Source organism: Filicampus tigris, chromosome 13, assembly GCF_054856515.1.
Source record: "Filicampus tigris isolate MCC_2025a chromosome 13, RoL_Ftig_1.0, whole genome shotgun sequence".
In the NCBI taxonomy this organism is placed as follows: Eukaryota; Metazoa; Chordata; class Actinopteri; order Syngnathiformes; family Syngnathidae; genus Filicampus; species Filicampus tigris.
Window position 1 is genome coordinate 14,003,456 of NC_141229.1, and position 14,799 is coordinate 14,018,254.

General features: G+C 40.6%; 1 protein-coding gene across 4 annotated transcripts in view; it reads left to right on the forward strand.

Moving 5' to 3' along the window:
* The window catches only part of arid1b (AT-rich interactive domain 1B), a 193,486-nt gene that overhangs the window by 23,404 nt on the left and 155,283 nt on the right, over positions 1-14,799 (forward strand). The window contains exon 1 of one of the 4 annotated variants that reach the window (XM_086049682.1): positions 8,608-8,725. The exons of 2 other annotated variants lie outside the window; for them this stretch is intronic. In XM_086049682.1, coding sequence (XP_085905808.1) covers positions 8,648-8,725 — 78 coding nt within the window. In that variant the 5' untranslated portion in view covers positions 8,608-8,647. Of the gene's footprint in view, positions 1-8,607; positions 8,726-8,969; positions 9,044-14,799 lie in introns of those variants that run through there. One more of the 4 variants, XM_086049683.1, reaches the window with a different exon arrangement.

Genomic DNA, 14,799 nt, shown 5'->3' on the forward strand with positions numbered 1-14,799 from the left:
AGGCGGCTTTTTGGTTGATTTAGGAAGTGCAATGTACAACAAGTTGAATCATTTTTCTTTTGCTAATTTAAACTGTTTTAACATACTAAATTGAAACTCTGTGTGAACTTAATACTTGAGTATGATGTCAATTTCAATTTCAATTAAATCATTGAATTAAAAGTAATCAAGTACTTTTGCATTGGTGATAATTGTTCTTTCATTGGAACTTTGAAAAAATGCTTAATTGAACTTTATTTGATGTATATCTTCATCTGTTTAAAATTTGAAGGTTAGCAACCTATTCCAACTTGTTCAACTTATTCCAACTTATTCAACCCCAAATCCCATCTTCAAGAAAATAAATAACCAAAGAATAAGAAGAATTGAGTTGTCCTTTGGGTTCTTCAACAATTCATCTGGCTTTTTGTCAAGTTTGGGCAGAGTTGTTGTCAAGGAAACACAGAACTTGACAATGCTAATTTCCCTTAGCCTGTCAATGGTGTTTAGCATTCTATGTCGGCATTTTGCTAGCAGATTGTTGTTAAATGGAATGAACATGTTGATGTTTAAATATTAGGGATGGGACGAGACAAAAATCCCACGAGACGAGATGTCTCACGAGATTGAGTCCGCAAGAACGAGACGAGATGGGATTTTTGCTAAATTCTGAATATAAAAAAGTACCTAATGTAATTTTTTCAGTTTTCCAAATGTTTTTTATCGAACAGACTGCAAGAAAATTAATCATGTAGCTCTAAAGTGCAAATGCAAACATGAGTCACTTTTGTTACGTGCTCTCAAATATTGCTGCAATAACAGCTAAAGCTGAGATCTTTCTTCTTACTGAATACTTTGACAAAATCCAACTGTGCTCGTGCGGCAGCAACTCAATTGTATATAGTGTTTTATGTTAATTTATTGGCTTTATTTATTTATATTTTATATATGTATTGATATATTTATTAATAGATGTATCACTGCCTCTTATTGATTTTTTTTATTTACTGTATTTTAAAGTGCTTTGTTACAGCTCTAGCTGTTATGAAATGCGCCATATAAATAAAATTGTATTGTATTGTAATTTGTTTCTCAGTCGATCAACAAGAGGAATGTCACTGAGTCAGTGGCAAGATTTCTGCACTTTGTCGTAGTTCTGGGCTCCTCAGAGCCGCAGATACGGCACCCCGCTGCTCTAGATCGCAAGCCATCATGTACAAAGAGTTGTTCTAGCGCGTGATTACGTCCATAATTAGTTTGTGCGCGGGCAGCTCGAGCTGTCTTTATTTAAACGTCAAAAGTGCTGCTGCTGTTGAGCATCGGTGAAAAAAAGAAACTATACGCTTGACACGTCTAAACAAATATGATACGCGGCCAACTTTGGACCAGCTGCACTAGCGTTGCGTTCATTGCCTGCACGATAAGCACTTAGCGCGTGGCTCAAAGCCAGCCTCACGTATCGCCACATGCATGTTGCGAGCGTTGTCGGTCACAACAGCGACTCCTTGATTTGGCCTCGGAAGTTCCCATTCGGTGACAGCTCCTTTTAGGACGTCTGCTATATTCACCCGGACTCCAAAACACCGTCATAAGAAAATAGATCTCGTGCTGTGTAGGGACGAGAAATCTTATGGTGTTCTAATCCCGCGAGATCTCCTAGCACGAGATCTCGTCCCATCCCTAATAAATATATAATGTTTAAACTTCAACTGAGAGTCATGACTAGCTTGAAACAAGCACACTGTACCTCTTGGAGGACTGTGTGAGTCTTTTCATTCCTTCAAATTGATATGATAGTCACCCATTTCGTGACAGAAAATCGGGCACTAAGGAATGCTTTCAAAAGTGTGTTTTAACAAGTTTACACGTTTTTAAAGCATGAGGTAAAACTATCAAAACAAAACATGCAATGTGAGTGAACATGCAGAGATTCTTATTACAGGAAGTAGTCCAACTACTCCACCAACATGTTGGCCCTTGCTGATGTTTACCAGGCAGGGCAGGTTCAGAGTCATTGAAATGCCTCTTAAAAATCCCAGCCAAAATCAAAAAAGCAAGGAATTATCGAGCTGTGCCTCAGTAATATGGCTGCATGTGTATGACAAATCAAACATTCCTCATGCTACGTTCCAAATGTTTGAAACCCATTCAACTCTGATTTGGCCCATTTCTGACAGCTCTAAACTTGGCTCCCGAGCTCCCATTCTCCCCTGGCTGACTGAGATGAATAACAGCAGACAGGACAATATTGTGGTCGAGCTGAGCATGGCTGACTCTTCTGCCTCTGTGATCCCTCTATCAATAAGGAACACAGGCCTGTCAGAAGGCCTGCCAAGCGTCTGGCTGTGCTCTACACAACATCTGGAAACAGATGGTGAGCACTGATCACAGACATAGGCAAACACACACGCGCGCACACGCACGCACACAATACTTACATTTGACTGATGCGGGGGCACATTTGTAAGGCGTGTTATAACCGCACTGATTGGTCGACTTGTGTAAGTGCTCCTAGGTAACTTTACATTCCGCTGAACATATTTGTAGCTGTATATTGCCAGTGGCACCACTCAAGTGGAATGCACCTTGAAATTCAATCCATGTTCGGGGGAAATATACAGCTCTGAAGTTACATAAAACTTTTGAGTTTGAGCAGCCATCATGCATGGCATAAATTTGTTTTTGCGTTTTATTGTTACTTGCCTGACAGTGGATGACATTAAAAAATGAGATATGCGAGTCAAATCTGTGATGCAACTCCCTGTTGTCATTAAATTTAAGAGAGGGGGTCATTTTGCACGTTGTAAGAATATGACTACTCACACAGAAACACAAATATGTCATGTTTTGACATCACTTTGGTATGGGATTTTTTTTTTCCATTGTAAAAAGCTTTAGAGGTACCAGAATATGTTGTGTAGTGGGGCTGAGCATAATCATTTCATGAGGAAAAGGAATCATCTCTTTTGTCATTATTCACATATTTATTTCATATGAAGTCAATCATCTGCATTTTAGCGATCACGGTAGGGAACATGGCAAGCGCACAAAAGAACATGTCAGCTAGCATGAACCGCGCAAACCTCTGCAACGGAACATCTCCCACTGGCCGCATTATTTTGCTCAGTGCAATTCTCAATAATCAATACATTGATTAGTCATTTTCTTCAAAGTCATCCAAGGACATTTATGACCATCCCTATTCCATTTATCCATTCTCTTTTGCCGGTGTGCTGGAGCCTATCCCGAGTGACTGCAAGAGGATAACCAATCTCTCTATGAATCCAACCTAACCCTGAACTGTTTGCCAGCCAATTGCAGGGCACAAATAGACAAGCCAACATCACACCTAAGAACAATTTAGGGACTGTAATTAACCTACCACGCAGGTCTTTGGAATGTGGGGGGAAAACAGAGTACCTGCATGGATAAAACCCATGCAGGCACTGGGAGAACAATTGTACAGCATATTTAACCCAAAGGATTGTTTTTTGTCACACGAGTGTGTTGATCGGTCAACAGAGCTACTGAAATGTGTCAACAGGATTCAAATGGAAGAGCACAAAACATGTCATTTTAAAAACATCATGTAAGAAACAACAAATTAGAAAGAACACAAAATACAAATCTCCATTGTTCTTTTGTTCGCTGTGTCACATTCCTTTTCTTTGTTGAATTCACTTGCGGGTTAAATTGTATCTCACTGCAAGTTAGGGCTGGGCAATAAATTGAAATTTAATTTAAATTGTGATTTTGATGTTGGCTTGTAAAGATTTTAAAACAATTATGATTGAAGAAAACCTCCCGCAGTGTAATCGTGCTTTATTTGAGTATTTGCTATTTTCACCGCTTTAATTGGGCTAGAATTGCATAAAAATTACAGACGAAGTAGGGACGGACCATTAGAATCGATTTGTGAAAAAAAAAAAGAATTTGACCATATTTGGACTTCAGAGGTTTTCGGCCGATATACAATTTGATTTTAATATTTCGAGATCACAATACCCTCACAAATTACAACTACGAGCAAACAAATAAACAAATATGTTTTTTTGTTCAGATATTGTGCAGTCTTGGTGTCACTGTCAGCAGGCAGCCTCGCATGCCTCCTAACACGTCAAGTGCTGTCAAATGTCTCTGGAGAAGGCGAATGCTAATCACCGAAATTGCACGTGGTCTGAAGAAAGAAGTTAGAAACGTTGACTTAATAAGAAGACGTGATACACATTTTTGAGACAAATAACATACACTTCGGACACTTATAATTTATTTTCCCAAGCCACGTGGAGCCGCAACATAAGGATGAAAGAGCCGCATGCCGCTCCGGAGCCACGGGTTGCCGACCCCTCGGATAGACCAGAAATGTGCCTATATATCGCTTTTAAAATCACTTCATTGGTGGTTGACTAGATTTACCCTCCCACTTTTGCTCTCCACCATGTTATTACATGCAGCCGAGCTATGTTGCCACACTTGGGAAATATGTACATCCCTTTAATATGTCCATCCATCCATTTTACCCTTTTCCTCATTTGGGTCGCAGATAAGCTGCAGCCTATCCCAGCTGACTTGGGCAGAGAGGCGGGGTACACACCGGATGGGTTACGAGCCAATCACAGCCTTTAATATGTCTAGCTGTTATTAAAAGAAAAACCGTAAAAGGTCAACAAAGGTCCATATTGGCCACTCACGTTTTGGACCATATTTAGATTCACTGTGTGGTTATACCGTTGTTAAATCATTCTTTAAGTAACTGTGCTCCTTAGCAACTCTTGCAATAAAAACATCCATTGGTAACAGTAGAAACAGAAGAATGTACAATGTAAACGGTAATTATGAGAATAATCCAATCCAGTGTTGAGTTTTAATTTGATTCAGTTTTCCTGTGAATATTCTTTTCTTATGGACTGGCGCACTATAAATAAAGCTTCCCCACTGAGTCTCGACAATGAAGGGGTGAATGGTGGTGTTTGCATCATCAGGGCCCTCACAGGCCTGCAGCCTCTCTCACCGATCGACCCTGCTCCCCAACCTCGCGTTCCTCCAGTCTCTCTGTGATTGATTCTCAGTCAGGGGCAAGTAGATGGAAGGCCTGGACCAGACTCACAGGGCCCGGGGCCTCTCACGGGGTGACCTGTAGTGGCTACAGTGGGGGGAATTCCTTGGGCCTCGCTATCCAGGCCATGGAGCTTTTTTGGGTGGGGAAATCTTCACAGCGGGGCGGGAGAGTGGAAGTTCACATTCATTACAGGAGAAAATGAAGGCCCATATCTGCTGCAGCTGCTCCAGTGACCTCTATGAGAAGATGTGCAAGGGTAGCAAGGTTGGGTATTGCGGGAGTGTGTGTTTGAGCAAGTGGTAACAAGGTTGAGAGACATGGTCACAATGATTATACTCATGAAAACGAATAACAAAAAATAAAATTGAAAAAAATGTTAGCGCTAAAGAAATGAAATAAAAATGAGAGTTAAAAAAAAAAAGAAGCTACATTTTATGTATACATGAACAAAAACTAACTAATTACGATGAAAATGTTCATTTTCGTCTTTGTCAATTGCTTTAATACATGAGCTATTGGGGTTGATTTTAAACACCGGCGGAGCTGGAGGTAGGGTCACAGGGGCACTTCCCCCCCTGAAATATGCTTGGAGCCTCCCAAGTGACAGGACAGATAATTGACTTTTGGGTATTTTCCGATTTTTCCAGGAATTCTTTTCCACATTTTCCCCGTCGACCGTCGGGAACATATAGTGAATTTTTAGAAGAATGTTTTTGGCTTCTAAAAAAACGTTTTTGTGGTTCTGAGAGACCCTGTACTCTCTATGGGCCCCCAAGGAATAAAATCCCACCTCCGTCAGTGATTTCAAATGTATTTATTTAGGTATTACTGCACAAACATTGAACGGAAGAAGATAGGCCGGTCGAACAGTCGTCTGTGAGTTGTTATTCTTTTACTGTGTGTCGACGTCATCTGGCTGCAACCAATAAAAAAGTGCCACCAGATGACATCGTTCCGAGGCGACGAGCCGTGGTTGCGGCAAGTTGACGTGTTTGTTTGGGCTCCCCTGCTGTCACTTAACTCAGCCTGAAACGCGGCGCCATGTAACAGGGGCTATCCTTTTCCCTATATGAAAGAAATAATAAACAGTACAACCTGGTCAGCCAGAAAAACCACAAGTACTTTTCATCTATCTATCCATCCATCCGTTCAGGAAGCCAATTTCAATTTGACTCACAAATAAAAGTGACTTGTCGTGCTACGTGTGGAATACTTTTCAACGGGAATTTAAGCCACAAATCCACTTTAGAAGTTGGCAACTCTGTAAATAAGGGATGGAAAGCGAGAGCATCCTAGTTTTATTTAATCATGTTCGAGTTGTGATGTATCTAACTTAACAGTGTGACACACTGTGCTTATCGTACTTAAAAGTCTGCGTACTGTTATACAGTACCTACTGTACGTTTTTACTACACAATAATTACTGTGATTTTATTTTTTTAATCTTGCACACAATAAATACAAAGTGCACCAAATTAAAAAAAAAAAGAAAACTAATCTAAACTAAAACGTTTAGCATTTTTTTAAACCAATAAAAACTAACAAACTTCCCCTGAAAACTAATTAAAAGGAACTAGATTTAAAACAGAACATTTGAAACAATAAAAATTAACTCTAATGAAAAATCCAGCACTATTACAACCCTGGTACAGCTGATCAATGCAACCAAGAACACTGACATGAGCCAAAAACGGGAGAGGATGACGGACCCAACTGAATCATCTCTCTGTCTTAAAAGATCCCAATGCCACATGGAAGTGATGGTTATCTGTCAACAATGAACATACTGCAGTACGCGAAATTACACCCTTTTGGTATTGTACTCTTTGTAGGACTAAACCTATGGGTAATTGTTGGTTCCGTTTTGACAATGTAAACAAACTGAACTGAAGTGTACATGTATAAAAGATGATAGTATGTAAGTTATTATTTCTAATTCATTTTAAGTTACATTTCTAGCTGAGTTGTGAAAGTTGAGCCCCTTGTGTGTCATGCTGGGCCCGATAATGAAATCAATTTGGTTTAAATTGTTTCAGGTGACTTTTAATGAGTATCTAATATCCGCCCCAGGTAAGGTCAGGATATCTGTTTATTTGTGTGCCTGTGTGTGTGTGTGTTTTTTTTTTAAAGTGATGGATCACTCGCCGGAGAAATATGGATAGTTTCACCCCGGAGGACTGGGCAGTGGTCCAAAACAAACTGCCTGAATGTAAATCCTTGTTTTTAGTGGGGAGCCTCTTTAACTACACCATGTGTGTGACCTAGTTTGACAAATCTGTTGTTTATAGGTGCAATGCATTTGGTATTTATTGATTATTTGATGAAAGACGTTTTCATTGAAATCCTTTATCTGTTTTTTAGGTGTGCTAAAGAAAATCAAAGGCTGAATAACAAAGATGGAGGAGCACTATTGTGTTGTGGCCTTAGATAACACATTCATAATTCACAGTGCTCCCACTCCCCCAATGGCCAGCCTCAGGAGCTCGTTAAGCTTTGCCTTACAGGGTTGACTAATGGATGGCAGAGAAAGCCCCCTCAGGACCCTTTAGCATCATTTGTGTTGGTCTGCTCACTTAGTATTCACTTATGTATTTTCACCCTACTCTGAGCACAATATCATGAATAACCATGGCTAATTCATAAACACACTTGGCAATACAGGACTTGGCTCATAATTATTCAACCTGTAGAAAAACACTTCCCCTCTAATACCATTCCATTAGCAAGGATGGTGATTCCCTGGAATAGGAAGGGACTCTAGCCTGCATGTTTAGTAGCAGTAATTCAGCTTTGACTGCTGGAGACTTGGGGAAGCAAAAGGGCAGCACTTAAACTCAAAACATGCTGACTATATTCGGGACAGATCACCAACAGGTCTCAACAAACCCATTTGTTCTTACTGTGTTTTTCTGATTAGTATTTTGGGGGGTATTTGCTAATTCTTATTTGAAATTAACTTGACCAAAAAAAACGAGGAATGTAGGGGGAATGTTTCCGGTTACTCTCTTCTGGCATTGGGGCCAAATTAGGCAATGTCCCACTAGATCAGTGTCATTGACATGGGGCCTACAGTCATCTGGTAGCCCCTAAAGGACCACATGAGTAGCCCGCTGGACTGTTGAGAAAATAGCACATCAGCGATTGGACATGGTGATCTCCTATGAATGTTGTTAGAAGATCATTGAAAATGTCAGGGTTTAGTGTGGGTGTGGACCTCAGGGCAGGGAAGTTGGTAGGTGAAGCAGGAGTGTTCTCAAAAAGAGATTTAACATAAGAACAAAAAGGCAAACAAGGTTTGTGGATTAATCAAAACTACTAAATTAACATTGATCTAAAACAAGATTCAAAGTAACAAACAAGAAGATAAGACTCAACATGACAAGACTTGACTTGATGACATGGCGACTGACAGCGGACAGTAAACAAAAACAATGAACAGAGTACAGACTAGGACAGAAAGAAACCAGAGAACTAAATACAAGCAAACAGATGAGACAACGAGGAACACCTGGCCAAAATATGAGTGGCTCAGGAAGCTGATTGGAAGTCACAAGGGACCGGGTTGATGAGCACAGGTGGAAACAAAAGACATAAGGGACAAGACAAGACATGAACCACAAGAAAACAAGACATACCATGAACAAAACCAAATACAAACAGGTCATGGCACTTTCGAGAAATGAAGTGGTGAGTATTGATATTTATCAGTTTCCTCCCTTGCCAAATCGTTGTTGCTCTTTCTTGTGGCAAATCAGTTCCATAATTAGTGTCTTCAAATAGCTGAATAGCATTAATAACTAATGATAGTAATTAATTAAACAGATTGATCTGATACCACAAAATTAGCTCTCTGTTTCAAAAAAGTTGGTGACCCCTGAACATGATGCTTTAAAAAAAAAGCATCCGTTGGGCCAGTGTGAGGCACATTACTTCCACCTACTGGACTGGAGTGGAACAGTATTTCCTGACACAAGTCTCTTGGACATGGACATGGATGCCCTTATCGTAATTATTTATTAATTATCAATACTCTATGGTCAAAGATAACATCAGAGTCAAATGTGACATAGCAGCCATCTTCCATGTAGCTGTGATGATTTGTATTGGAAGTGAACAGCTGTAGGAAGGTTGCGCTGAACATTGCGTTTGAGGCCAATTGTTTTCTTCCTCTTCTTTCCTTCTCTGTATCATTTGGTTTCGTAAGAGCCACCCTCCATGGGCTTCTGGGGGCCGAGGAGCGCATTCCTCTCGTTCCTCCATGGCCACTCAATGAAATGGGTCGCAGTGTTGAAGCAGGCGGAATGCATCAGGCCTAGTCCATGTTGCACCATGAAAACAAGCAGGCAATATCCATATTAGTGAAAGCACTGCCAGGCAGTCTTCACATTTTCTGCGGATGCTACAGATCTGTGGGAAATCAGATTTTTTAAAAATGAGGAAAAAAAGTTGGAGCATCAAAACCAATTTATTTTGAAAAATGAAAATATATTTTGTATTAAGTTGTGCACTATTCTATTTTTGTTTGACAAATCCAACCGGAATACATTAAGCCTTATCAAACGGCATCTTTGAAGGAGATTTGACTGGCAAATTTGAGGTCTCTGCTCTCGCTCTGTTTCCTCCACACGGGTTGGTTTTATTTGTTTTCATTTTCTAATGGGGTGTCACAGGCATGTCAGATGGATCTCGTTTTGTCATTGAGTTTTTTTTCCCTCCCTTCTCTTCCTCCTATTTTTGTCTCCAGCTCTCATTCAGCAAAGGAAAAGGGCTCTGGTGACCCTTCGACCCCAATCTCACTTGAGACAGATGAAGCGGCCGCTCTCCTCCCTCCCCGTCTCTCCTCCACTCTCCTCCTCCTCCCTTCCCTTAATGACGTCTTTGTGATGGCCGTGACGAACCGTGCGATCTGCAACTTTCCCTCGTGCTCGCGGGAGGGGGCTGGGAAGGGTGTATTATGAGCATGCGCGCGCGGGTCTGTGGTGTAAATATTGGTGTCAAATGCAGAGGGCACACCTCTCGCCAACACTGAGCGACACAGCCGAGTGAGCAATTATGTGCATTGCGCCAAGCACAAAAGCATACGGGTTGTCTGCATTACGGCAGCCTCTTATCCGACTTCTCTCTCGCTCTCAGTCTGCCTCTCATTCTAACCTCCTCATTGGCAAACATGTGCTGTTTATCTGCGAGCCTCCGCCCACCTCCTCCATGGCGGCCGTCTTCTGCTCTCTCCTTGGATAAGCTCATCCTCATATGCTATGCAGGCATATTGAGCAAAAGGAGGGCTCCGGCTCGCTCCCTGTGGACTGGAGCTTCTCACTGTTATTTGTTCCGGGACTTTTTCCTAACAAGGCATGCGTGCTGAGATGCAGAATGAGACTATGTTGTAAAGCGTAACTCAGCGACTCTTGGAACGCCACCGTGCATACAGCCCAGCTATTTGACCGCAAAATCGAGGCTCGCTCACATGCTACATTTAGTCTTTGACGGGGAAGTCAACCCAAACATTTTTTTCAAGAATATGTTCTATGCAGGCCCACTAGCTGAAACAAAGCATTCTGATTAATATTGCGTTTGTGGAATATGAGAAATCCACACGATCTCAGGTTGTAGCCATTTTGTCAATTCTGTCAACTGAAAATGACATCACAGTTGCTCAGGGCTCAGGTAACAACCACTCATGGCTCAGCTTCAGAAAACAGGTCAGCCGTGATTGGTGGTTATAATGATGTCATTTTCAGTCGACAGAAGTGACAAAATGGACGCCCGCTGAGATGGCTATAAATGGGTGGATTTCTCATATTCCACAAACGCAATATTTAGCAGAACGCCTTGTTTCAATTAGTGGGCCTGCATAGAAAAAAAAAAAATTTGGGGTTGACTTCCACTTTAAATTGGTAATCCAGCAACAGACACTAAAAAAATATTCTCTTCCCTAATAGAGTCCGGATAGGGAAGAGTTAATGTACAGCGCTCCTCTGCTCTCTGCTTGATGACATCAGTATTGTCTCTGCATCCATGAAATTAATTTTTCTAATCTTAGTCAGCAGGAGCGGGGGAATTTGCACACATTAATATGGAACTCGAGCTCGTCCCCCACTGCTCCTGTCTCTCTCGCTCTCCCTTCCTCCCCCATCTTTTCTCTCTCCCTTGTTCCTATTTTATTCTGTTTTCTAAACCAGTAGGCCCAAACGTAAAAATGTGTTTTCAAGCCTCAAATGTGTAGCTTTGTTCTGCAGGCGGCGGCATCGCAAGGCCCGCTGTGTAATAGGACTTGGAGAGTGCTTTGCTGCATGGTATAAATAAATAACATAAAAGACAAGAGTGATTGTCCCAGCAGACCAACCGGCTCTGACTGCAGCATGTTGATTCTCCAGAAAGGGACACACGCTGCACATAGGGTGGAGAGGATCCGTAGACAATAATTATCCTTATTTGTTTCTACTCACAAATTCACACGGCTAAGATGTTTGATTACCCAAGAAAAAAAAAGGCAGGCAGCATTTGCTCCAAGAGAAAAAGAGATAATCAATAAGAGGGATTTGATGCTTCTACTTTTAGGTGACATCTAAAGCTATTTTAAAACAATGTGCCCTGAAATCACTCGTCGTGTTGTTAAAGCCTAAATCGAAGTAGCAAAGTAAAGTACGTTGAGCTTTGGAAAAAAAAAAAAAAAAACAATACTTACTGTAACGATTGTTACACTCAACAACCTGAAATGGTTTTATGGAGCTGTCCAAGAGGAAAAGCATACTTGTTCCACACAGTGTTAAACTGCCAGGTACTATAAGGCAACATAATAGCCCAATGAATTGCTCTTTGGAGGATTAAACCATTTCTGAAGTAGCTGTTGCTCAATAAAGCAGCTTGTAGCCTATAAAGAACATTATGAAGGTTACAGGAAGACCACCATACCTATGCAAACATACGGAACCACAAATGGAAACACTTGAGTTTTGTCACTGGAAATGAGCTTTTTAGCTCAACCTTTCCCTGGAAGGTCCATTATCTACGTTTTCCTTGGAAATCAATATTCTCATTCTCCCAATGAAAGGAGCGTTTTGAATGAAACATTGAATTGGGTTACTTGATGTTTTTATTGTTTACTGTTTTACTGTGACTTCATCCTTTTACTATTATATTTTGTCTAATTTTAAGATGTGCGTTTTTTCTACTTTTTGATTATCGACGTGTCAACACCTATTATTGGACTGTTGCATCATTTTGTGACCGCACAATGGCAAACATTTTTTCTCTGCCTCTTTTCCACTGCATGGTCCCCACAAGGCTTGCATTTCCAATGACTAAACCAGATACTACCTCTGGTAACTTTTCCTGTTCCTAATTTGTGAGGGAGACCAACTGCTCTGAATGGAATAGAGCGTTGTCACGCCATGTCAGTACTGTACAGTGGAAACGATACATATGCTGTTGGTAGGCTTCCTGTTTTTCTTCTTGTTTGATGTATACTCACTGTTGTATTGCGGATAGACTGAACATGAGTTGAGATTTTCTGGCGGTGCGATTCCTTATAAAGTCAATGTAGTGCACGCGGGAATGCATGTAAGGACTCAGGGCTCAGATAACGACCAATCATAGCTCAGCTTCAGAAAACAGGTGAACTGTGATGTAATTTTCAGTCGACACAAGTGACAAAAATGGCCGCCCCGTGAGATGTCTAAAAACGGGTGGATTTTGCTGCTTTACTCATATTCCGCAAACAATTTTATCAGAAAGCCAGGTGCATAGAACATATTATTGCAAAGATTTTGGGGGGGTTGACTTCCCCTTTAAAGTTGAGTTTTGAAATTAATAAATAATCTTGTTTATTAATCGTGATTTCAATAACAATGAAAAACAATCGGGATCGGAATGCCCATTTTTTTCCTCATTGGCCCAGCCCCGTTTGAATGTTCAATGAGGATGTAACGGTCTGCTCGGACTGTGAAACCCTTTAATCAAAGTATTGTCCTCTATACATCAAGCTCAGTCGTGGGTTTATTGCTGTACATGTAAACACGTGTTGTGTTTGTGTACACGGAACAGCAGTAAGGTGCTGATAGAATAGGTGATAATTTAGTGTGAAGAACAAACAGCAAACTATTTTTGAGTGCCTTTGCCTTTTTACTGCCTTGTCTAATAACAATAGAGTAATTCACAATAATATGAATCAGAAGCATTGACCAATATTGTTTTTATGTCTTGTTTCATCCCAGCGTGTCTCCTAATCCACATAGGCGAGCCTTTTGTGTCTCTCTGCATAACAACTCGCTTCATTAAAGCAAGAGGAGTGAAATCTGTTTTTCTAAAATAAAACTATTTTCGACTGAACTCAAAAAGCAATTTAGCAGGTTTCACCCCGTAGTAATTTCACCATGTTCTGTGTAATGGCTTTGTTTTGCAAAGAAAAGAAAAAAAAGCTCCTGAGATTGGGAATGCAAGCGAGAGAGCACTTCATAAATTGAATTTTAAATTTAGCATTTGAAATTCTATTGCCCCCACCTCTCCCCTTCCATTGATAGCATGCCCAGATGACCAAACAGAAAAACACAATTTTTTTTTTTTTTTTTTTGTCTACTGTCCCCTCTGGCGCAAACATGATTTTGTTCATGTCATATTCATATTTCCCCCCTAAGTACACTCATTTCTCTTAGGGGAGTAAAAAAGGAACGTTTCAATTTGTCAAGAAATGTTTCTTTTGCTTTGAGGGAATCGGTGAGCATATCTCAAGGAAGCCTTCAGTGGAGTGAAATCTCATTTAGTGGAACTTGTCATGAGGGCAGATATGAGGCTGTGTTTGGGGAGGAGGAGAGTTAACTGGCTGTGTTGATCATGTCACATGTGGAAGATGGACTGATGTGTCTGCTTGCACTATGTAATTTCGCTGCAGCTGCTTTATTCGACAAATCCTCACTCGACATATGTGTGGGCATATTTGCGTTGAATCGAGCATCCGCTTCTCAGGTCCCCAAACCTAGAAGTTATTTTCTGATTCCAGTCTATTTTTAAGTGTTACAGTTCACATTTTTTTGCAAGCCAATGTTAGTGTGTGTATACACTTGGCAGCTGTTTGAGGGGATTTACTTGAGTTGGCTCAGTAGTTGTGACAAGTGGAGGAGCGCTTGAGATGTAGCTGGTGCACTGAGTGGTGTTTGGTGAGTGCCACGATAGTTTAGCGGGCTAGTGTATTTTGGGTGCAGGCGGTTTTAGGGGTGCGTATTACCCAATTTCATTGCAATGCGCTGGATAGTGAATGGCAACGACAATGAAGCCATTGTGTTCTTAAAAAGGGTTATTTGTTCTAGTGAAAACACATCCTTGTTTTCAATTACAACACATGATAAATACATTTGCCTATACATATGAGACATATTCAGGCGCTCATTTTGTAATGCCATTATTTAATTTAAATTTCATTATAGTGAATTTTGCTGAGTTCTGACTGGGTATTTGTTTTTGAGGTGCATTTTTTTCAGAAGATTTTGGTTGAATCTCTAATTATATTTTGGCTATCCCATTTAGCTACGTGACCTGCCAGTAAGGTGTAATATAGGAAAATTGTAGAGGGGCATGAATGGATTACCAATGAACGAAAACTAATTCAATTTAATTTCTGTATCTTTTTATTTAAAAATGTCAAAATCCTCAGAATTTCAACTTCTCGCCAGTAAATATCCGATTTATGTTGTCCTCCATAAAAGTGGACCGATTATTTGTGTTGAATCAAAATCAAACATCTGCTTTTACTTCGGAAAACATTGTTT